Source organism: Oncorhynchus mykiss, chromosome 19 (genome assembly GCF_057628025.1).
Source record: "Oncorhynchus mykiss isolate SJ-2025 chromosome 19, ASM5762802v1, whole genome shotgun sequence".
NCBI classification, from domain to species: Eukaryota; Metazoa; Chordata; class Actinopteri; order Salmoniformes; family Salmonidae; genus Oncorhynchus; species Oncorhynchus mykiss.
Window position 1 is genome coordinate 71,065,528 of NC_143040.1, and position 25,659 is coordinate 71,091,186.

General features: G+C 45.2%; 2 protein-coding genes across 4 annotated transcripts in view; both read left to right on the plus strand.

Annotated features, from left to right (window-relative positions):
• Positions 1–5,640, plus strand: part of l2hgdh (L-2-hydroxyglutarate dehydrogenase) — a 50,959-nt gene extending 45,319 nt beyond the window's left edge. The window contains exon 10 of the mRNA XM_090211658.1: positions 2,425–5,640. Within this exon, the coding sequence (XP_090067784.1) occupies positions 2,425–2,620 (196 nt within the window). The 3' untranslated portion in view covers positions 2,621–5,640. The remainder of the gene's footprint in view (positions 1–2,424) is intronic.
• A 2,409-nt stretch (positions 5,641–8,049) lies between these two features.
• sos2 (son of sevenless homolog 2 (Drosophila)) overlaps positions 8,050–25,659 on the plus strand; it is a 106,224-nt gene continuing 88,614 nt past the window's right edge. For all 3 annotated transcript variants that reach the window (XR_016489102.1, XM_090211661.1, XM_090211660.1), the window contains exon 1: positions 8,050–9,164. Coding sequence is in view for 2 of the 3 variants with exons in the window: in XM_090211661.1 (XP_090067787.1) it covers positions 9,081–9,164 (84 nt within the window). In the remaining variant the exon portion in view is untranslated. The remainder of the gene's footprint in view (positions 9,165–25,659) is intronic.

Genomic DNA, 25,659 nt, shown 5'->3' on the forward strand with positions numbered 1-25,659 from the left:
AAAAAACGGGTTTAGACATTTTTGCTAATTTATTCAAAATAAAAAAACTATCACATTTACATAAGTATTCAGACCCTTTACGCAGTACTTTGTTGACGTACCTTTGGCAGTGATTACAGCCTCGAGTCTTCTTGGGTTTGACGCTACAAGCTTGGCTCACCTGTATTAGGGGAATATCTGTCATTCTTCTCTGCAGATCCTCTCAAGCACTGTCAGGTTGGATGGGGAGTGTCGCTGCACAGCTATTTTCAGGTCGGGTTCTCGTCTGGCTGGGTGGGCCACTCAAGGAGATTCAGAGACTACTTGTCCCAGGTTTTTAATCAAGGATCGCTCTGTACTTTGCTCCATTCATCTATCCCTCAATCCTGACTAGTCTCCCAGTCCTTGACGCTGAAAAACATCCCCACAGCATGATGCTGCCTGACCGTAGGGATGGTGCCAGATTTCCTCCAGAAGTGATGCTTGGCATTCGGGCCAAAGAGTTCAATCTTGGTTGCATCCAGAGATTCCAGAGGATCTTGTTCCTCCTTCATGGTCTGATAATCCTTTAGGTGCCTTTTGGCAAACTCCAAGCGGGGTGTCATGTGCCTTTTACTGAGGAGTGGCCACTCTACCATAAAAGCCTGATTGGTGGAGTGCTGCAGAGATGGTTTTCCTTCTGGAAGGTTCTCCCATCTCCACAGAGGAACTCTGGAGCTCTGTCAGAGTGACCATCGGGTTCTTGGTCACCTCCCTGACCAAGACCCTTCTCCCCCGTTTGCTCAGTTTGCCGGGCGGCCAGCTCTAGGAAGAGTCTTGGTAGTTCCAAAAGTCTTCCATTTAAGAATGATGGAGGCCACTGTGTTCTTGGGTACCTTCAATGCTGCAATAATGTTTTGGTACCCTTCACCAGATCTGTGCCTCAACACAATCTTGTCTCGGAGGTCTTCGGACAATTAATTTGACCTCATGGCTTGGTTTTTGCTCTGACATTCACTGTCAACTGTGGGACCTTATCTAGACAGGTGTGTACCTTTCCAAATCATGTCCAATCAATTGAATTTACCACCGGTGGACTCCAATCAAGTTGTAGAAACATCACAAGGATGATCAATGAAAACAGGACGCACCTGAGCTCAATTTCGAGTCTCATAGCAAAAGTTCTGAATACTTATGTAAATAAGGTATGCTTTTATATTTAATGAACTTGCAAAAATGTCTAAACCTGTTTTCGCTTTGTCGTTATGAGGTATTGTGTGTAGATTGATGGAGGGGGGGGGGGAGAATGGTATCAATTTTAGAATAAGGCTGTAACGTATCAAAATGTGTACAAAGGAACGGGGTCTGAATACTTTCTGAATGCCCTGCAGGTAGGGCTGACTGAGGACTTGTGAAGAGCAGAATTAACAACCTTTGCACCAAGACAGTTCTTTGTGAGAAGGCGTTAACCCATGTTTCACAGTTAGTCGTTATGTAAATGCCGGATGAAAAAATCACGGCCCAGTGGGTCACTGGGGCACTGAGGTCACGGCCCAGTGGGTCACTGGGGCACTGAGGTCACGGCCCAGTGGGTCACTGGGGCACTGAGGTCACGGCCCAGTGGGTCACTGGGGCACTGAGGTCACGGCCCAGTGGGTCACTGGGGCACTGAGGTCACGGTGGCCCAGTGGGTCACTGAGGTCACGGTGGCCCAGTGGGTCACTGAGGTCACGGTGGCCCAGTGGGTCACTGAGGTCACGGTGGCCCAGTGGGTCACTGAGGTCACGGTGGCCCAGTGGGGCACTGAGGTCACGGTGGCCCAGTGGGGCACTGGGGCACTGAGGTCACGGTGGCCCAGTGGGTCACTGGGGCACTGAGGTCACGGTGGCCCAGTGGGGCACTGGGGCACTGAGGTCACGGTGCCCCAGTGGGTCACTGGGGCACTGAGGTCACGGTGCCCCAGTGGGGCACTGGGGTCACGGTGCCCCAGTGGGTCACTGAGGTCACGGTGCCCCAGTGGGGCACTGAGGTCACGGTGCCCCAGTGGGGCACTGAGGTCACGGTGCCCCAGTGGGGCACTGAGGTCACGGTGCCCCAGTGGGTCACTGAGGTCACGGTGCCCCAGTGGGGCACTGAGGTCACGGTGCCCCAGTGGGGCACTGGGGTCACGGTGCCCCAGTGGGGCACTGGGGTCACGGTGCCCCAGTGGGGCACTGGGGTCACGGTGCCCCAGTGGGGCACTGGGGTCACGGTGCCCCAGTGGGTCACTGGGGCACTGAGGTCACGGTGCCCCAGTGGGGCACTGGGGTCACGGTGCCCCAGTGGGGCACTGGGGTCACGGCCCAGTGAGTCACTGGGGTCACGGCTGTGGTGGTCTGGGCCTTTTTTGTTTGTTGGTGAAACACTGGCGCAAGTCCATAGTGGAAATATGACATAACAGTGTTGTGTGTGTTTTGTCTGTTGCAGGGGTCCAGCAGGGGTGAGGGCCCAGGCTCTGGACCGCGATGGGAACCTGGTAGATGACTTTGTGTTTGACGTTGGTGTCGGGGATGTGGGCAGCAGGGTCCTCCATGTACGCAACGCTCCCTCGCCCGCCGCCACCTCTTCCCTGGCCATAGCAGAGATGGTAGCAGACGAGGTGGAGAGACGTTTCAGCCTCTAAAAACTCTAGAGGCGCTCTTCGGATGCTTACCAAATGGCATCCCATTCCCTACTTTTTGAGTTCTGCGCACAACTTTTGACCAGAGCCCACAGGGAATAGGGTGGCATTTGGGGCGTACTTACACTTCCCCAGTGGAAGGAAGTAACAACATTATATCACACCTAGTGATATAGTGAAGTGTTGATGATGCTGATCTCAGGTCAGTTCTGCATTTTCCCCAATGGTTAGTTTGGAGTGGGGGTGAGTGTAAGCTGATCCTGGATCTGCGCCAAGGGGAAACTTCACCAGGAAACGATCCATCCAATCTGTTAACTACTGCTCACTGGTCCAGCATCTGCGTCAGCAGAGTGAGGTTACAAAAAATCCGCTAACTTTCCAAAATTCCCAGGTTTTCCAGAAATCCAGATTGGAGGATTCCAGGATTATCTGCTTAGTTCCTCCTTAATTGCAGGAATATTCCAACAGGGATTTCTGGAAAACTCGGGAGGTTTGTAAAGGTTACTGGAATTTACAACCCGACAGCAGAGTGGTCAGGCCAGAATGGAGTAGACAGAGCAGCATGTACTGAATAGAGCATGTAAAGTGCGTTCGGAAAATATTCAGACACCTTGATTTTCCCCCCCACCCCACCCTAAATTTGGTTACGTTACAGCCTTATTTCCCTCAACACACACAATACCTTATAATGACAAAACGAAAACACGTTTTTAGAAATACTTTCTGAATGCTTTCTGAATGCATTGTAGATGAGAAGATTAGAGGGTAATTGTGGTCTATAGGATCCCTTAAGCAAAGGGCCTAGACTGGGGTTGAATATTTTCCCAGTGTTTTACATGTTCCGTCCCGAGAATAAATCACTTTTCTCCGTGGTAACCCGGTATTTCCCATCAAAACCGGAAGTGTCATTCAAAAGCATTATAAAGCATATAAATAGGTCCATGTCTGGTTTTGAATAGAGCTTTGATAGAAAATTCAACCCTGGGGCCTCCTGAGTGACGCAGCGGTCTAAGGTACTACAGAGGCGTCACTACAGACCCTGGTTCGATCTCAGGCTGTCACAACCGGCCGCGACCAGGAGTCCCATAGGGAGGTGCACAATTGGCCCATCGTCGTCCGGGTTAGGGGAGGGTTTGGAAAGGGGGGGGGGGTTTACTTGAATCATTGCGATCTTACGACTCCTTGTGGTGGGCCGGGTGCCTGCAGGCTGACTTCATTTGTCAGTTCAATGGTGTTTCCTCCGACACATTGGTGCAGCTGGCTTCCGGGCTAAGCAGTTATGACCCACCAAGCTGCGCTTCCTGTTTCGGAGGACGTATGACTCGACCTTCGCCTCTCCCAAGCTCGTTGGAGAGTTGCAGCGATGAGACAAGATCGCAATTGGGGAGAAAATGGGGGTAAAATACCCCAAAATTAACTAAAATATTAAGAAAATTCAAGCCTGATGGGTCCTACATTAAAGACATTTAATGAGCCCAATCCCCCAAAAAGCCCAAATAATTGTGCTGTTTTCCAATAGATATATCATATAGGCTACTGCACATTACACATGACAGAAAAACATAAATTCCCATAGATGGAGCTATAGATGAAGCTAGCTATATGCTCTCTTGGGTAAATAAAACTAGCTCCAGTAGGCTAATCTGTTTTGAGTGTGAACTGTATCACTGTACTGTATTATATTATATGGACTAGAATTACGTACATCCTTCGACCCATGATAAGCAGGGAGAGAGAACATGCGATTCTGGTGCAGCACATGCGGCCTACAAAGTTACAAGTATAGGCTAGCGATTTCGATTTATAATTTTGAAATATAATAGTGCCTATTTGCATAATTAGTAGGCTGACGCATATGGAGCTTTCATATTTCCCCCTTATGTCATTAGCCTACGTCCTCTCTCTATTGTTGCTTCATTCCGTACCTGGTTTTCAACAGTTAAATGAAATGTTTCGTGTCCTAAATCATTCTAATGACATCCTTGAATAATATAGGACTAGAATTCGATGCAGAAGGCTTTCACTTCTCTTCACGAAGATTGAAGGGTTCTGGGTCTGAATAAATAACGGCTATAGTCTACCGCCATCACTCTTTCAAACGATGTGGATGATAGGTCTACGTGGACTGCGTTCCAGACTGAGCAGGGCTGCATGATGGATGAATCAACGAGCAGGGTGGGGACAGAGGCCGTAGAGAAGACACATTTAGACATCGCATATCATTTAACACTTCCATTTCACCGCATGCTGTTCATATAAATAATGTATTATAATTTATCGGGTTCTCACAGTTATTTATCCGGGGGGAAATGAGTGGTTTTGGCCAGTAAATCTCAGTAACCGTGTTCCCGCCGTTCAACCCATGTCCATGCTACCGAGGACCAGTTTTCCAGACACAGATTAAATCTAATCTTGGACTAAAAAGCAAATAAAATGGAGAATCTCCGTAGAAATAGCTTTTATACCGACCCCTTAAACGTTTGAAATGTAGTTGGATGCACCAAAAATGAGTTGGTTGCACAGATGATGCCAAGAATTCACCAAGAATGTTCTAAATTAAAGACCTGCTCCACTGTGGTCCTGTATTCTCATGTGATCCCTCTCATTGCTTTGGTTTTGGATAATGACAATGTACAGGAGCGCTAAAAATATGTTTGTGTTCTCCACCATTTCTGCTTTCTGATTTTTTTTTTTTTTTTTACGCACTGATTTTAGGATGTTTAAAACCATTTATTTTATAATAAACTGAAAATATTTATCAAAGTTTTGCGGTAAGAATACTGCCATTTTTCATTTTGCCGCAGTCACATTCTTTGACAGTGATTGTTTTTGAAAAACGTTGTGATTTTGTTAGCCTCTACTTTGTTAGCCTTTACTGAGATGATATGAAACGGTTTAATGAATTTGTCTACGAATTATAATTCTCTCATTTTGAGATGTGTGATGTGTGAGGTGTACAACTCCAGAGACAAAAGTTTATTACAGAAATTTTATGTATTTTAAATAAATGACTTTTCCCATTATTGTTGGTGCAGTATATTGGGAATCTTGTACGAATATGCAGGATAAAGATAATGACTTGGTTGTAAGAATGACATAGTGTACAAAACATTAGGAACACCTCTTTCCATGACATAGACTGACCAGGTGAATCCAGGTGAAAGCTATGATTCCTTATTGATGTCACCTGTTAAAATCACCTAAATCAGTGTAGATGAAGGGGAAGAGCAAGTTAAAGAATGATTTTTGAGCCTTGAGACATGTATTGGGGATGGCCAGCAATGTCAGAAGAAGAGGAATATTGGGACAGGGAAACAGGTGGATTTCTGAGGGGGGAGGAGAAAGAAGTCGGAGGGGGTTGGGACAGGGGTACAAAGGTGGATTTCTGAGGGAGGAGGAATGGGGGGAGGAATGGGTGGAGGAAAAAGAGGAATATTGGGACAGGGTAACAGAGGTGGATTTCTGACGGGGGAATAGAGGGAGGGGGGAGGAGAAAGAAGTCGGAGGGGGTTAGGAAAAAGAGGAATATTGGGACAGGGTAACAAAGGTGGATTTCTGAGGGAGGAGGAATGGGGGGAGGAAAAAGAGGAATATTGGGACAGGGTAACTAACAGAGGTGGATTTCTGAGAGAGAATAGAGGGAGGAGGAATGGGTGGAGGGGGGGAAGAAGAGGATTGAGATGGCGTGTCGAAGAAGATTCATGCCGAGCACAAACGGAGTGACCCGCGTGCCAGACGGAGTTCTGGAGGTGAAATGGAAGTGAATGAGGGCGAGATAAGGTGTGGAAAAGAGCTCGGAGTCCTAGCCTGCCGTCCATGGGCCATGATAAAGAAGAATCTGTTCCAGTAGAAGTTTCATTTTTGTAGAAAGTGGATCCTTGACCTTTTGGTGGATCCAAATGTGGTTTCAGGGTGGGTGGGGAAGGAGTTTAAGTAACCTGTAGTGGATTTGGGGTATTTGTTTTGTGTTTCTTCCGACCAGAGGGAGTGGGCAGTCCGTGTCACACAACCTTGGGTCAAGATCATTTTCTTGCTTTGTATTTAGGAATAGAGCACCATTGGAAAGGAGTGATTCCCGAGGTAGCTTTACGTGTGCAGGTGGAGAAATTGAAGTGTTTGTGGCGCCTGCCGTTTGGTGCCACGCAGACCCGGTGGTGAAACAGCAGTCACTGTCTGTCCTTTTTGAGTCTGAGTTTTTAGCTGACAAAGTCATGTCAACTGTACGGGTTGCCCATGTTGCTGGGGATCAGAAGTGTACGATGCAAGAGAGGCAGGTGGAGGTGGTCAGAGTAGTGCAGAAGGTGTCGTATGCTGAGGCAGTGAAATAGAGGACGGGTCAAGGGTGAGTAGTGAATCTGTGCCAACACAAAGGGTTTGGCCAAAGAGTGATATATGCTTCAGTAAGGTTGGCTTCATAGCAACTGTTATCAACTCCCGCACCTCTCTGATTCAGAGGGGTTGGGTTAAATGCGGAAGAAAGCATTCAGTTGTACAACTGACTATGTATCCCCCCCTTTCCCTGTACAACTGACTAGGTATCCCCCCCTTTCCCTGTACAACTGACTAGGTATCCCCCCCTTTCCCTGTACAACTGACTAGGTATCCCCCCCTTTCCCTGTACAACTGACTAGGTATCCCCCCTTTCCCTTTACAACTGACTAGGTATCCCCCCTTTCCCTGTACAACTGACTAGGTATCCCTCCCTTGTCCCTTTCTCAACTGTATTGCAGAAATGGAACCCAAAGGACATCCACTCATCCAACAAACTTGACAACTGTGGGACGCGTTGGGAGTTTATTTGTTCAAATTTCACCTTTATTTAACCAGGTAGGCTAGTTGTGAACAAGTTCTCATTTACAACTGCGACCTGGCCAAGATAAAGCAAAGCAGTGGGACATTCCCTGTGGAATGCTTTCAGACTCCCTTGAAGTCCATGTCCCTGACGAACTGAGGATGTCCTGAGGGGAAAAGTGGGTGCAACTCAATATTAGGAAGGTGTTCCTAATGGTTTTGTACACCGAGTGGATATTATGTCTCTCGTCATTCCCCTGAATGTGTGAGCACGGTCCTTTGATGTCCACGTGGGGGCAGGATCTTACAGTACAGTAAACGAACTGCACAATGGTGGAAGCTGACTCACAGTGAAATCATGTAAGCCTATTTTATAACAGCCACTACTGTTCAAACATAGTCATATGTTAAATATGTTCCAATTAAGTATGATTTAAAATTAAAATTAAATAATGTTATTTTCGGTTTCTGAGTTACTTCATTTCGAAAGGTGGATCCAATTGAAATCATGCAAAAACAATCTGAGGCTGTCTTTTAATGTCATAAGCAATAATGATAAACTAACAAGGTATACTTATTTGGTTAAAGTATAAATAAAGTGAGGTACATAAACTTGTGGTCCCCCCCCCCCCCCCACACACACTCTTTCCCTGGACCAAAGTGGGTTTTCCCCTCCACGCACTCTGTGTTTACGCAAACTCACTGCCTGTCTACGCAGGACGCAAAGTGAACTGGCCGAGATTCGGGCACCGACGTTGAGTTAAGAGTTGAGGGACGAAACATCTCCAACGATAACAACAACAAAAAACAACACATCAACAAAGCGCTTCTTGTGCCACTGGACACTGGATAAACATGCCTCTGACTTATTCTAAATGGGATTGTTATTGAAGTGCGCGATTTAACCCGATGCGGAAGATATGATGGGGATGATTGTCGAAGTAAACACAGGAGAAAGTTTACTCCTTTTGGAATATGAATGAATAGTCTTGATGCCACAACATAGCTAACTCACAGTGCACCAAGGCCATGATAGACAGCCTTTGCATACAGATGTCTTCTCTCTAGCTAGCTAGCTAGGTAATAGCGCTAAAGCCTAAGTTACAGTAGGCAGTAACATTATACGTTCAGTCGTGACATTTAATTGAAATGGCTAACTAGCTGGCTATATGTTTTTTTTTGTTTTTTATCTACCAGGCTAACTATCTAAAATAGCAATAGAGTTTGCCAGTTAGCTAACTAGCTAATCATTGGTTTATCTAGTTAGCTAGAAACGCTTGAAAGGAAAGCCCGAGTTGGCTAACTAATTAGCTAGCGCACTAGGCGAGCTAACATATCAACTAGCTAGTAAATGAGACCGCTAACGAGTTGCTAGCCTAGCTTAGCCTAGCCTAGCTTAGCACTTTGTCCAATTTGAATCTCAGGTTATCGCTAACTAGTTTATATATGTGCTTTGCACTTCAATTAGCTCGCTAACAGTAAGACATGTTTTTTTTTCTTTCTAGTTAGCATTTCCAAACTTTGCTCGATTTAGTGTACGGTTTAGCTAGTGTTTTATATATATCTTAGTTAGCTCAAGCTGCCTTTTCCACCGTGCCTGGACTGACCGACCCGCACCAGGACAAGCCGGGGCCGATGCTGACAGTCCGGATCACGGCAACAGTAAGGAGCCATGCAGCCGCAACAAATATACGACTTTTCAAGTGACGAGAACAGTCACAAATGGCGAGGCCTCTTCGTCCAAGCGTTGCGAAAGGTAAATTTATCAACAATATGAAAGCATTTATATATATATATTATTTTTTTTGACGTGGTGAGTTGATGGAAGCAATAGTTACTGACATGTCTGTAGCAACTGTTTGTTATTTCATTATAATTGTATACACGTGTTGCCCACTGTAAATTATACGGCGTTAACATAGGCCAACAACAAAAAAATATGCAACTTGGCTCTGAATCAGAGCGTCAAATGTCTACATGTTGTATGTAGGCAGAATCTGATGGTCCTTCCTTGTTTTCAAGAAGATAATGTTTTTGGAACGCACCCCCCCCCCCCCTTCAATACAGATGCAGGGCCTACATGTAAAAGTGAAACAAGAGTGACGTTATCCAATAACCTTATTTGAGATCAGAGCCCGAACTGAAATGAGTGGGATGGCTCTTAATCATTAACTACCTTGTAATGCTGCATTTGCCAGAAACCGTCTATCCCTCAGCCTCTCGCAATATGAATTAGCCTGCTATTTACTAGGCAAAAGCAACATGAGTCCATGTTTAGTGTCCTGTTTCTCAAGTCACCGGTTTCAAAACTTGTGTTTTTTTTTTAAGGAAGTTTCGAGATGACAAGCCACTGAGCAGCACAGCCCTCCTAAACATGTTGATTGACGCAACAGTTTCCATCATTTAATGTGAATAGGAATAATTGGTTCTAATAGGGCATCTTCTTGCAGCGGTGCTTCAGTCAAGATTGTTTTTTTTGCATCCACATTTCTTACAGTAGCAGCCAGCCAGGTTCACTGTAGAGAGCAAGCATAAGGAGCTGATGCACTTTGAGGTTTAGCCTAGCTCAAATGCACCCCATCCTTGCCTATCCCAATTCAATAAGACAACAGCCAAACGCTCAGTATCGATGGGTTGGTTGTTTTGTAACAAAACTGACACGTGCACAACAGACAGGGTTGTCTTAGATCAGGGGTGTCAAACTCATTCAATGGAGGGCCTAGTGTCTGTGTTGTTGTTTTTTTTCTTTTCAATTAACACCTAGACAACCAGGTGAGGGGAGTTACTTACTAATTAGTGACCTCAATTGATCAACCAAGCACAAAGGAGGAGAGAGAACCCTCAGACACTAGGCCCTCCGTGGAATCGAGTTTGACACGTGGCTAAGATTGACATGAAAAATATTTAGTCTCCAATGTTTTATTGAAAACATAAATACATATATGCACATTGGGCACGTGTGTTGTCTCAAATACATCGTTACAATTGTTGGTTAGCAAGCTAGCGATTTTTTTTTGTTTGTTGCCATATTAGCATAGACGTGGCATCAGTCAAAGCACCTCAACAAGACATGGTGTCAAGAACGAGATAAAACTAGCTGAAACGAGCCCCCTAAGATTCCCCACGCGGCAGCTTCTCGCTGTTGTTGGTAGCCGTCTGGCCAGAATCACAAGGCCTAATAAACTTGCAGCTCGTTAATGGGGTGATGCTTGGTCTACATTAGGGCTGGGCGATATGGTCAAAATATTATATCGCTGTATCTAAAAATATATACTTTAAAAAAAATTGGACGGTATGATGGTATATGCCAGTATTTTTAGTTTTTCATTAATAAAAGTTGTACATTTGCTTTGAGTAGTGAGTGATCCCTAGGATGGCAACACATACATTCTAAGTGATTTCAATGAGTCTTTCTCCATTCTGATTGGTTTATACTGTTCAACTTCAACCAAAACACATTTTTAGCACTTTTATCATTTCGGTATTTGCAAGTGGTGGAAAAAGTACCCAATTGTCATACTTGAGTAACTTTCTGCTAATGGTATCTATACTTTTCCTCAAGTAAAAGTGAAAGTCACTCAGTAAAATACTACTTGAGTAAAAGTATTTGGTTTTAAATATACTTAAGTATCAACAGTAAATGTAATTGATAAAATGTACTTAAGTATCTAAAGTAAAAGTATAAATAATTTCAAATTCCTTATATTAAGCAAACCGGATGGCACAATTTTCTTGTTATTTTATTTTTTAATGTATGGATAGCCAGGGGTAAACTCCCAACACTCAGAGATCATTTACAGATAGCCAGGGGTACACTCCCAACACTCAGACATCATTTACAGATAGCCAGGGGCACACTCAGACATCATTTACAGATAGCCAGGGGTACACTCCCAACACTCAGACATCATTTACAGATAGCCAGGGGCACACTCAGACATAATTTACAGATAGCCAGGGGTACACTCCCAACACTCAGACATCATTTACAGATAGCCAGGGGTACACTCCCAACACTCAGAGATAATTTACAGATAGCCAGGGGTACACTCCCAACACTCAGACATCATTTACAGATAGCCAGGGGTACACTCCCAACACCCAGACATCATTTACAGATAGCTAGGGGTACACTCCCAACACTCAGAGATCATTTACAGATAGCCAGGGGTACACTCCCAACACTCAGAGATCATTTACAGATAGCCAGGGGCACACTCCCAACACTCAGAGATCATTTACAGATAGCCAGGGGCACACTCCCAACACTCAGAGATAATTTACAGATAGCCAGGGGTACACTCCCAACACTCAGACATCATTTACAGATAGCCAGGGGCACACTCCAACACCCAGACATCATTTACAGATAGCTAGGGGCACACTCAGACATCATTTACAGATAGCCAGGGGCACACTCCAACACTCAGACATCATTTACAAACACATCCTTTCTGATTAGTGAGTCCACCAGATCAGAGGCAGTAGATGACCAGGGATGTTCTCTTGATAAGTGTGTGAATTGGACCATTTTCCTGTCCTGCTAAGCATTCAAAAATGTAATGAGTACTTTTAGGTGTCAGGATAAATGTACGGAGTAAAAAGTACAGTATTTTCTTTAGGAATGTAGTGAAGTAGAAGTTCAAATATCAATAGTAAAGTACAAATACACCCCCAAAAACTACAGTAGTACTTTAAAGTAATTTTACTTAAGTATTTTACACCACATAATTTCCACACTTATATGTCGGGCTGCACGATATGGGAAAATAAGCTAGGAATTATTTTTAACCAAATGTTGCAATTATGATTTGACTTGCGATTTAGAGCAAAACTGTTGTAATCATGGAAATAGAATGGCTCTTCTAATTATATAGTTAGAATATGATCCTGGGCACTTTGAATACAGTGTTGTTTAAGATGACAATGAATGAAAATGCCAGGGAGGCATTATTGTGACAGGGTAGGAACTAAAGTGTTGATAAGCGTTTCCTTGGGAGCCCTATAAGCTTTGGCTACATTGCATGTTTTCTCTTAGCTTCTTCGTGTAGCTAACATAGTCTTGCTTTGCATATTCCTCTTTGATTTAGAAGATGTTGCAAGAACAACATGCTGATTTAGGTCTACACCGTCACTGGTATTATCAGGCTTGTATTAGCTAGCTACGTTTGCTCTGACTCAGTACATTTATTAGCGAGCTATTAGCATTAGTGGCTAATATTTAGCATCTCACAAGATTTAGGGCAACTTGCTAAGTTGCATCAATACCGGTAAATCATAAAATATGGTATACCGCCAAGCCCTAGTCTACATTGTATCTGGCCATCCAGAATTACAACAAGGCCTAAGTAACTTGGAGCTCATTAATGGGGTAATACTTGGATGGTCTACATTAGGAGTGCCAACCAGTCGGTCTTGATCTACTGGTCGATCGCGGAGTGCTTGCCAGTTGATCGTGAGATGATTATACATTTACTAAAATTCAGCCACACAAATCATATATAATAATATAATCTCTTTCTGTTTTAACGTTCGACAGTCCTCCATTCACAGCAATGTCTGAAAAGTCACGTGATTTACATAAAATATGACCAGTCTCTGCCCACTTATTGACCTATGGGGTCAGATGCCACCCGCCAACTCCAAGTCAAGGTCACGGTGATGCCAGACAGGTAGCTAGCTAGCTAACATTGTGTGGTCGACAGAAGCAGTAGTGAAGGGAATGATACAATATATATATATTTATAATTTCCTCAAGGAATGGGGGGGAAGATATATTTTTTTGTCATGTCAAACTCAAAATGTGTGCCTCACCTCACCTGCCATAATAGCAACGCTATCCCAAAGAAACCTAACAGAACGACATTTTGAAACCAAACACACACACAACCCAGGAAAGAGATTTTCCAGCAAAGACTGAATTACGAAGAAGAAATGTACAAGAACTAAAAAAAAATCTACTGGCAGCGCAGCAGTCAATTTTCACAAGACCTGTGAATAAAAGGGAAGGCGGCAACTATAGCATCTATGCTTAATGAACTGAATGTAGAGCTGCAAAGGAAAATATGTCATCGACATGATCAGCTCTGTGAACACTTTTAAATGCAAACTAAACTCAGCAACAAAAAAAAAATGTCCCTTTTTTCAGGACCCTGACTTTCAAAGATAATTAGTAAAAATCCAAAACACTTCACAGATCTTCATTGTAAAGGGTTTAAACACTGTTTCACATGCTTGTTCAATGAACCATAAGCAATTAATGAACATGCACCTGTGGAATGGTCGTTAAGACACTAACAGCTTACAGATGGTAGGCAATTAAGGTCACAGTTATGGAAACTTAGGACACTAAAGAGGCCTTTCTACTGACTGTGAAAAAACACCAAAAGAAAGATGCCCAGGGTCCCTGCTCATCTGCGTGAACGTGCCTTAGGCATGCTGCAAGGAGGCATGAGGACTGCAGATGTGGCCAGGGCAATAAACTGCAATGTCCGTACTGTGAGACGCCTAAGACAGCACTACAGGGAGACAGGACGGACAGCTGATCGTCCTCGCAGTGGCAGACCACGTGTAACAACACCTGCACAGGATCGGTACATCCAAACATCACACCCGCGGGACAGGTACAGGATGGCAACAACAACTCCCCGAGTTACACCAGGAACGCACAATCACTCCATCAGTGCTCAGACTGTCCGCAATAGGCTGAGAGAGGCTGGACTGAGGGCTTGTAGGCCTGTTGAAAGGCAGGTCCTCACCAGACATCACCGGCAACAACATCGCCTATGGGCACAAACACACCATTGCTGGACTAGGCAGGACTGGAAAAAAGTGCTCTTCACTGACGAGTCACAGTTTTGTCTCACCAGGGGTGATGGTCGGATTTGTGTTTATCGTTGAAGGAATGAGCGTTACACCGAGGCCTGTACTCTGGAGCGGGATCGATTTGGAGGTGGAGGGTCCGTCATGGTCTGGGGCGGTGTGTCAAAGCATCATCGGACTGAGCTTGTTGTCATTGCAGGCAATCTCAACGCTGTGCGTTACAGGGAAGACATTCTCCTCCCTCATGTGGTACCCTTCCTGCAGGCTCATCCTGACATGACCCTCCAGCATGACAATGCCACCAGCCATACTGCTCGTTCTGTATGTGATTTCCTGCAAGCCAGGAATGTCAGTGTTCTGCCATGGCCAGCGAAGAGCCCGGATCTCAATCCCATTGAGCACGTCTGGGACCTGTTTGTTCAGAGGGTGAGGACTAGGGCCATTCCCCCTCCAGAAATTTTTGAGAACTTGCAGGTGCCTTGGTGGAAGAGTGGGGTAACATCTCACAGCAATAACAGGCAAATCTGGTGCAGTCCATGAGGAGGAGATGCACTGCCGTACTTAATGCAGCTGGTGGCCACACCAGATACTGACTGTTACTTTTGATTTTGACCCCCCCCCCCCTTTGTCAGGGACACATTATTCCATTTCTGTTAGTCACATGTCTGTGGAACTTGTTCAGTTTATGTCTCAGTTGTTGAATCTTGTTATGATCATACAATTATTTACACATGTTAAGTTTGCTGACAAATAAACGCAGTTGACAGTGAGAGGACTTTTCTTTCCTTTTTTTTTTTTTGCTGCTCACAAGAAAACTGCAACGTAAGGACCTGCACTTCTTTCAACACATGTATTCAGACCCTGAACGTCACGGGCCACAGCACAGCTGGACGGACGGAGCAAGTCCAGAGCATCTCAACTGAGTTCGACGGTCGTTTCACTGACGTTGCATCACTTGAGCCCGTCGCCACTTTTTATGTGTGCTTTCCGTTTGGCGCAGGCATAAATGTGGAAGTCATTGCCTCCAAAAATGAGACCATTTTTTTTTTTTTTCTTCAGTTGGCCCACAACTATAGCAGAAACTGAAATTGTCAACCTTCAAAATGGCGTTCGGCTGAAATCCAAGGGCAGCCACTGAGATGAAAGAAGAGTTCTGGGAAGCTGGAGGAAAAGTATCCCAACATAAGAAGATGTGCTCTCAATTTTTATCAACCCTTTTTTCTGATCAACCTACTTCCTGTGAGTCTGCATTTCCTCACATGAAGATAATTAAATCCAAGTACAGATCTAGTATGACTGATGACCACGTTGTGAGAGACTTGCAACAAGCTGCTACAGCCCTGGCTATGACAAACGACTTGCCTCCACCCAAATGCCAAAAGTCACACTACGGTTGAGAACTGAAATTTGTTGCACTTATTTGTGTAAAACATGCTATTGGTCCATGTTATATTTGGGTGTCAGATAGGTATCATAGCAGCAGGTCCATACTCGGTGGTGTGATGGCTTTTCATACAGTTTGATGGTTGGTTTAGAGACGGGTAGATCTCCATCTGGTTGGCAAATGGGGAAAAAGTAGATCTCCATCTGGTTGGCAAATGGGGAAAAAGTAGATCTCCATCTGGTTGGCAAATGGGGAGAAAGTAGATCTCATGTCAAAGGTTGGGCAATACCTGGTCTAAATTGTGTCTGGCCATCCAGAATCACAGCAAGGCCTATGTAACTTGGAGCTCATTTAATGGTGGTAATGATTGGATGGTCTACATTGACTCTGGCCATCCAGAATCACAGCAAGGCCTATGTAACTTGGAGCTCATTTAATGGTGGTAATGATTGGATGGTCTACATTGACTCTGGCCATCCAGAATCACAGCAACACACAGATTTCTGCTCCATCGAAGCGAATTACATCACTTTCATGATGTTGTCAGCTAACCCGTCTTATTTCTTTAATATCTTCATATGTTAGTGTGTACCCGATCCTAAAGAACATCTGAGCTGCTCTGCAGCTGTCTCATAGTGTAGTTTCCCCTTCTCTAAATAGACAACTTGATTTTCAAAAACCCGTAATAGAAGCCTGCGTGGCGGGAAACATTTTGAGCCAGAGGACATGTGTCGTCTGTCTCTTTGTGGCCGTTTACATCTTTCACTCTTTTTCTCTCCCCTCTGTCTTCCTCCCCCTCTCTCTTCCTCCCCCTCTCTCTTCCTCCCCCTCTCTTTTCCTCCCCCTCTCTCTTCCTCCCCCTCTCTCTTCCTCCCCCTCTCTCTTCCTCCCCCTCTCTCTGGCGCTCATCTGAACCTGTTAAACCATACAGGCTTGTAGCCCAGCTGGGTTTCTGGGTAATTCCATGTAAAAGGACCATGAGCACCAACATGTGAAGTTCATAGGAGCATATTAAATTAGGTGTCAGATGAAAACTGATAGTCTGTATTTTTGGGACATGAATAAGGGAAGTATTCAGACCCTTCACTTTATCCACATGTTGTAACGTTACAGCTTTATTCTAAAATTGATTAAAATTGTTTTTTTTCCCCCTCATCAATCTACACACAATACCCCATAATGGCAAAGCAAAACAAATTTAAATTTTGGCAAATTTAAATAAATTAAAAAAATCCCATTTTACATAAGTATTCAGACCCTTTACTCAGTACCTTTGGCAGCAATTACAGTCTTCTTGGGTATGACGCTACAAGCTTGGCACACCTGTATTTGTGGATTTTCTCCCATTCTTCTCTGCAGATCTTCTCAAGCTCTGTCGGGGTATTTTCACGTCTCTCCATAGATGTTAGATCGGGTTCAAGTCCGCGCTCTGGCTGGGCCACTCAAGGACATTCAGAGACTTGTCCCGAAGCCACTCCTGCGTTGTCTCGGCTGTGTGCTTAGGGTCGTTGTCCTGTTGGAAGGTGAACCAGAGGGTGGGGGGGGGGGGGGGGGGTGTGACCAGACGAGGGGGAGATGTGACCAGACGAGGGGGGGACAGCCTCTGTGTTAAAGAATAGGACGGCCTCTGTTAAAGAATAGGACGGCCTCTGTGTTAGAGAATAGGACGGCCTCTGTTAAAGAATAGGACGGCCTCTGTGTTAGAGAATGGGACGGCCTCTGTGTTAGAGAATAGGACGGCCTCTGTGTTAGAGAATGGGACGGCCTCTGTGTTAGAGAATGGGACTGCCTCTGTGTTAGAGAATGGGACGGCCTCTGTGTTAGAGAATAGGACTGCCTCTGTGTTAGAGAATAGGACGGCCTCTGTTAGAGAATGGGACGGCCTCTGTGTTAAAGAATAGGACGGCCTCTGTGTTAGAGAATGGGACGGCCTCTGTGTTAGAGAATAGGACTGCCTCTGTGTTAAAGAATAGGATGGCCTCTGTGTTAGAGAATGGGACTGCCTCTGTGTTAAAGAATAGGACGGCCTCTGTGTTAGAGCATAGGATGGCCTCTGTGTTAGAGAATAGGATGGCCTCTGTGTTAGAGAATAGGACGGCCTCTGTGTTAGAGAATGGGACGGCCTCTGTGTTAAAGAATAGGATGGCCTCTGTGTTAAAGAATGGGATGGCCTCTGTGTTAGAGAATGGGACGGCCTCTGTGTTAGAGAATGGGACGGCCTCTGTGTTAGAGCATAGGATGGCCTCTGTGTTAGAGAATAGGATGGCCTCTGTGTTAGAGAATAGGACTGCCTCTGTGTTAGAGAATAGGACGGCCTCTGTGTTAGAGAATGGGACGGCCTCTGTGTTAAAGAATAGGACGGCCTCTGTGTTAGAGAATAGGACGGCCTCTGTGTTAGAGAATGGGACGGCCTCTGTGTTAGAGAATGGGACTGCCTCTGTGTTAGAGAATAGGACTGCCTCTGTGTTAGAGAATAGGACAGCCTCTGTGTTAGAGAATGGGACGGCCTCTGTGTTAAAGAATGGGACTGCCTCTGTGTTAAAGAATAGGATGGCCTCTGTGTTAGAGAATGGGACTGCCTCTGTGTTAAAGAATAGGACGGCCTCTGTGTTAGAGAATGGGACGGCCTCTGTGTTAGAGAATAGGACTGCCTCTGTGTTAGAGAATAGGACAGCCTCTGTGTTAGATAATGGGACGGCCTCTGTGTTAAAGAATGGGACTGCCTCTGTGTTAAAGAATAGGATGGCCTCTGTGTTAGAGAATGGGACTGCCTCTGTGTTAAAGAATAGGACGGCCTCTGTGTTAGAGCATAGGATGGCCTCTGTGTTAGAGAATAGGATGGCCTCTGTGTTAGAGAATAGGACGGCCTCTGTGTTAGAGAATGGGACGGCCTCTGTGTTAAAGAATAGGATGGCCTCTGTGTTAAAGAATAGGATGGCCTCTGTGTTAGAGAATGGGACGGCCTCTGTGTTAGAGAATGGGACGGCCTCTGTGTTAGAGCATAGGATGGCCTCTGTGTTAGAGAATAGGATGGCCTCTGTGTTAGAGAATAGGACGGCCTCTGTGTTAAAGAATGGGACGGCCTCTGTGTTAGAGAATGGGACGGCCTCTGTGTTAGAGAATGGGACTGCCTCTGTGTTAGAGAATGGGACGGCCTCTGTGTTAGAGAATGGGACGGCCTCTGTGTTAGAGAATGGGACGGCCTCTGTGTTAGAGAATGGGACGGCCTCTGTGTTAGAGAATGGGACGGCCTCTGTGTTAGAGAATGGGACGGCCTCTGTGTTAGAGAATGGGACGGCCTCTGTGTTAGAGAATGGGACGGCCTCTGTGTTAGAGAATAGGTTCTAATCCGATTAGAAATAATGCAGGTAATCAGCATGTTATACCACACACAGGCCCCAAATCCATTCTTTCTGATAGCTGTGGTTGTGTCTCACAATGTTTGAATATAACTGATGCGTCAACACCGTGGTCACAGTGCGATCCAATGCATCCTTCTAGTCCATCTCGTGCTGTCAGATTCAGATCCTGCATTGAGGTCCAACAGTACTGGGACAGTAGTGACCCATTTTGTGGTTGTTTTGGCTCTGTACTCCGGCTCTTTGGGTTTTGAAAATGATACAATGACTATGATGTTAAAGCTTTCATTTTAGGGTATTTTCATCTGTATTGGGTGAACTGTTTTTAGAAATTACAGCACTTTCTTTTTGTACATAATCACCTCCATTTTAGGGGACTAAAAGTATTGGGACAAATTCACTTAGGTCTATTAAAGTAGTGGAGTTTAGTATTTGGTCCCATGTTCCTAGTGTAACAGTATAATTTTAAACCGTCCCCTCGCCCATACCCGGGCGCGAACCAGGCACCTTCTGCACACATCAACAGTCACCCTCGAAGCATCGTTACCCATCGCTCCACAAAAGCCGCGGCCCTTGCAGAGCAAAGGGGGAACTACTACTTCAAGGTCTCTGAGCAAGTGACGTCACTGATTGAAACGCTATTTAGCGCGCACCGCTAACTAAGCTAGCCGTTTCACATCCGTTACACTAGCACACAATGATTACTTTCAAGCTTGTGAAGTGGGAACCATTTTCAGATGTATTTTGGGGCCACATCAAGATGAATGGTAAATGACGTATTGTGTCATGTTGGAATCACTTTTATTGAAAAATAAAACATATGTTTCTAAACACTTCTACATTAATGTGGATGCTACCATGATCACGGATAATCCTGACGAGTGAGAAAGTTAGAGTGATAAATATCGTACCATCCAAAAAATGCTAACCATCCCTGTTATTGTAATGGTGAGAGGTTAGCATGTCTTGGGGTTATGATATAAAATGCTAACCTCCTGTGTTATTGTAATGGTGAGAGGTTAGCATGTCTTGGTGTTATGACATAAAATGCTAACCATCCCTGTTATTGTAATGGTGAGAGGTTAGCATGTCTTGGTGTTATGATATAAAATGCTAACCTCCCCTGTTATTGTAATGGTGAGAGGTTAGCATGTCTTGGGGTTATGATATAAAATGCTAACCATCCCTGTTATTGTAATGGTGAGAGGTTAGCATGTCTTGGGGTTATGATATAAAATGCTAACCATCCCTGTTATTGTAATGGTGAGAGGTTAGCATGTCTTTGTGTTATGACATAAAATGCTAACCATCCCTGTTATGACATAAAATGCTAACCATCCCTGTTATTGTAATGGTGAGAGGTTAGCATGTCTTGGGGTTATGATATAAAATGCTAACCATCCCTGTTATTGTAATGGTGAGAGGTTAGCATGTCTTGGTGTTATGACATAAAATGCTAACCTCCTGTGTTATTGTAATGGTGAGAGGTTAGCATGTCTTGGGGGTATGATATAAAATGCTAACCTCCCCTGTTATTGTAATGGTGAGAGGTTAGCATGTCTTTGTGTTATGACATAAAATGCTAACCATCCCTGTTATGACATAAAATGCTAACCATCCCTGTTATTGTAATGGTGAGAGGTTAGCATGTCTTGGTGTTATGACATAGAATGCTAACTTCCCCTGTTATTGTAATGGTGAGAGGTTAGCATGTCTTTGTGTTATGACATAAAATGCTAACCATCCCTGTTATTGTAATGGTGAGAGGTTAGCATGTCTCGGGGGTATGATATAAAATGCTAACCATTACTGTTATTGTAGTAGTGAGATGTTAGCATGTCTTGGGGGTATGACATAAAATGCTAACCTCCCCTGTTATTGTAGTGGTGAGATGTTAGCATGTATTGGGGTGGGGGTATGAAATGTGTGAATCTGTAACTTTCTCACTTATCATTAATCACTTATTGTAATGCAAAAACAACAACCATTGATGTGAGATGGTTGTGTGTGGATTGTTCTCTTAAAGATGTGGTTTATTTTGTAAACCTAGGCTTATATTTGTTTCACCCAAGCTTAGCCTGCTTTGTCTGTTTGCAGATGTTACAGTATGTGTGACTTCATCCCTCCTAGCACCTTCATCTTCTTCAATCAGCCTTTCTCTCCCCATCCATCTAAAGACTGTCAACTAGAAGCCAGTCAGTCAGTTTGCCACTCAGCCTGCCACTTAGCCAGTCAGTCAGTATGTCACTCAGCCCGCCAGTCACTCAGCCAGCCAGTCAGTCAGTTTGTCACTCAGCCAGCCAGTCAGTATGTCACTCAGCCAGCCAGTCAGTTTGTCACTCAGCCAGTCAGTCAGTTTGTCACTCAGCCCGCCAGTCAGTTTGTCACTCAGCCAGTCAGTCAGTTTGTCACTCAGCCCGCCAGTCACTCAGCCAGCCAGTCAGTTTGCCACTCAGCCTGCCACTTAGCCAGTCAGTCAGTATGTCACTCAGCCCGCCAGTCACTCAGCCAGCCAGTCAGTCAGTTTGTCACTCAGCCAGCCAGTCAGTATGTCACTCAGCCAGCCAGTCAGTTTGTCACTCAGCCAGCCAGTCAGTATGTCACTCAGCCAGCCAGTCAGTTTGTCACTCAGCCAGCCAGTCAGTTTGTCACTCAGCCAGCCAGTCAGTTTGTCACTCAGCCAGCCAGTCAGTTTGTCAGCCAGCCAGCCAGTCTGTCACTCAGCCAGCCAGTCTGTCACTCAGCCCGCCAGTCACTCAGCCAGCCAGTCAGTTTGTCACTCAGCCAGCCAGTCAGTTTGTCACTCAGCCCGCCAGTCAGTTTGTCACTCAGCCCGCCAGTCAGTTTGCCACTCAGCCCGCCAGTCAGTTTGTCACTCAGCCCGCCAGTCAGTTTGTCACTCAGCCCGCCAGTCAGTTTGTCACTCAGCCAGCCAGTCAGTTTGTCACTCAGCCAGCCAGTCAGTTTGTCACTCAGCCAGCCAGTCAGTTTGTCACTCAGCCAGCCAGTCAGTTTGTCACTCAGCCAGCCAGTCAGTTTGTCACTCAGCCAGCCACTCAGCCACAGATCTATAGGAATCACATTGTCACAACTGGTCCTGTAGATTACACCACCTGATGAATGTGCCCAATCACTCTAAACAGACAGTAAATATGAAGCAGCCATGCTGTTTGTCTCTCTCTGTCTGGCTGTCTCTCTCTGTCTGCCTGTTTCTCTCTCTCTGTGTCAGTCTCTCTCTCTGTGTCAGTCTCTCTCTCTCTGCCTGTCTCTTTCTCTCTGTTTGTCTCTCTCTGTGTCAGTCTCTCTCTCTCTCTGCCTGTCTCTCTCTGTGTCAGTCTCTCTTTCTCTCTCTCTGTCTCTGTCTTTGTCTGTGTCTCTCTGTCTGTCTGAAACCATATCTGACCATGAATAAAGGCTCCAGGTCCTGCTCTGACTCCAGAGGCTGTACGGTGTTTCCTCCGACACATTGGTGCGACTGGCTTTCCGGGTTAAGCGAGCAGTGTTGTCAAGAAGCAGTGTGGCTTGGCAGGGTCGTGTTTCAGAGGACGCATGGCCCTCCACCTTCGCCTCTCCCGGGTCCGTAGATTTTACCAATTGGGGTAGGAAAAGGAGTCAAAAAACAAATACATTTGGAATCCGGGAGGAAGGGACTACCTGAATGTAACGCTAATTTCGTTAACAAAGTATTTGTCACGTTTTGTAAACAGCTGTAGACTAACTGTGAAATGCTTACCACTGGGTCCGTTTTCTATCAATGCATTGCTAAAAATACTTACAAATATATATATATATATATAAATACAAGTGACCCGGCTAAGTGAAACTGAGGGCAGCTGGTGGTGGGTTTCGTTTTGGTGTTATTCGTTTCACTGTCTGTCTCAACACGTTCCTCAACATGCTTGCCCTGAGGGGAAGACAGCCTGTCAGAGAGAGAGAGAGAGAGAGAGAGAGTCAAAACCATAAACCTCTCTCTCTATCTGTGACTCACTCCTGAGGGGCTTTCTTGCCTGGGCAGGAAGAGGAAGTAGTTTTAGGGGGACCTGTCCTCTCTGCTAGCCTGGTCTCAGATCTGTTGTCTCCTTCTATAGCCTGGTCCCAGATCTGTTGTCTCCTTCTGTAGCCTGGTCTCAGATCTGTTGTCTCCTTCTATAGCCTGGTCTCAGATCTGTTGTCTCCTTCTGTAGCCTGGTCTCAGATCTGTTGTCTCCTTCTATAGCCTGGTTTCAGATCTGTTGTCTCCTTCTATAGCCTGGTCCCAGATCTGTTGTCTCCTTCTATAGCCTGGTCCCAGATCTGTTGGCTCCTCCTATAGCCTGGTCCCAGATCTGTTGTCTCCTTCTATAGCCTGGTCTCAGATCTGTTGTCTCCTTCTATAGCCTGGTCCCAGATCTGTTGTCTCCTTCTATAGCCTGGTCCCAGATCTGTTGGCTCCTCCTATAGCCTGGTCTCAAATCTGTTGTCTCCTTCTATAGCCTGGTCCCAGATCTGTTGTCTCCTTCTGTAGCCTGGTCTCAGATCTGTTGTCTCCTTCTGTAGCCTGGTCTCAGATCTGTTGTCTCCTTCTGTAGCCTGGTCTCAGATCTGTTGTCTCCTTCTATAGCCTGGTCTCAGATCTGTTGTCTCCTTCTATAGCCTGGTCTCAGATCTGTTGTCTCCTTCTATAGCCTGGTCCCAGATCTGTTGTCTCCTTCTATAGCCTGGTCCCAGATCTGTTGTCTCCTTCTATAGCCTGGTCCCAGATCTGTTGGCTCCTCCTATAGCCTGGTCCCAGATCTGTTGTCTCCTATAGCCTGGTCCCAGATCTGTTGGCTCCTATAGCCTGGTCCCAGATCTGTTGTCTCCTCTTATAGCCTGGTCCCAGATCTGTTGTCTCCTCCTATAGCCTGGTCTAAGATCTGTTGTCTCCTCTTATAGCCTGGTCCCAGATCTGTTGTCTCCTTCTATAGCCTGGTCTCAGATCTGTTGTCTCCTCTTATAGCCTGGTCCCAGATCTGTTGTCTCCTATAGCCTGGTCCCAGATCTGTTGTCTCCTTCTATAGCCTGGTCCCAGATCTGTTGTCTCCTCTTATAGCCTGGTCCCAGATCTGTTGTCTCCTTCTATAGCCTGGTCCCAGATCTGTTTGTGCTCTTGCCTATTCCAGTGATGTCATTTGTCAAGGCAAATATAACAATGAGTGACAAGGAGTTGGCATGAAAGCAGCAAATCAAATGTTTATTTGTCACACGCTTCATAAACAAACCAGGTGTAGACTAACAGTGAAATGCTTACTGATGGGTCCTTTCCAACAATGCAGAGAGAAACATTACAGAAAAATAATAACACAAGGAATAAATACATAGTGGATACCAGGTACTAACATGGTTATATACAGGGAGTACCAGGTAATAACATGGTTATATACAGGAAGTACCAGGTAATAACATGGCTATATACAGGGAGTACCAGGTAATATCATGGCTATATACAGGAAGTGCCAGGTAATATCATGGCTATATACAGGAAGTACCAGGTAATATCATGGCTATATACAGGGAGTACCAGGTAATAACATGGCTATATACCCGGGGTACCAGGTAATATCATGGCTATATACAGGAAGTGCCAGGTAATATCATGGCTATATACAGGAAGTGCCAGGTAATATCATGGCTATATACAGGGAGTACCAGGTAATAACATGGCTATATACCCGGGGTACCAGGTAATAACATGGCTATATACCCGGGGTACCAGGTAATATCATGGCTATATACAGGAAGTGCCAGGTAATATCATGGCTATATACAGGAAGTGCCAGGTAATATCATGGCTATATACCCGGGGTACCAGGTACTAACATGGCTATATACAGGGAGTACCAGGTAATAACATGGCTATATACCCGGGGTACCAGGTAATATCATGGCTATATACAGGAAGTGCCAGGTAATATCATGGCTATATACAGGAAGTGCCAGGTAATATCATGGCTATATACAGGGAGTACCAGGTAATAACATGGCTATATACCCGGGGTACCAGGTAATAACATGGCTATATACCCGGGGTACCAGGTAATAACATGGCTATATACAGGAAGTACCAGGTAATAACATGGCTATATACAGGAAGTACCAGGTAATAACATGGCTATATACAGGAAGTACCAGGTAATAACATGGCTATATACAGGAAGTACCAGGTAATAACATGGCTAAATAGACGGGGCACCAGTACAGAGTCGATCTGCAGGGGTACGAGGTAATTAAGGTAGATATATACACACACATAGGTAGGGATAAAGTGACTGGATAGATAATAAACAGTAACGGCAGTGTATGTAATGTGCAAAAAGGGTCAATGCGGATATTCCGGGTAGTTATTGATTTAACTATTGTTAACTATTTAACTATTGATTTAACCGCTTGTGGGTAGAAGCTGTTCAGAGTCCTGTTGGTTCCAGGCTGGGGTTGCATCGGTACCGCTTGCCGTGCGGTAGCAGAGTATACAGTCTATGGCTGGAGTCTTTGATTTTTTTTCTAGGGCCTTTCTCTGACACCGCCTGGTATCGAGGTCCTGGGTGACAGGGAGCTCAGCCTCAGTGATGTACTGGGCCGTACGCACTGCCCTCTAGCTCCTTGCAGTCAAATGCAAAGCAGTTGCCATACCAGGCGGCGATGCAGCCAGTCAAGATGCTCTCAGTGGT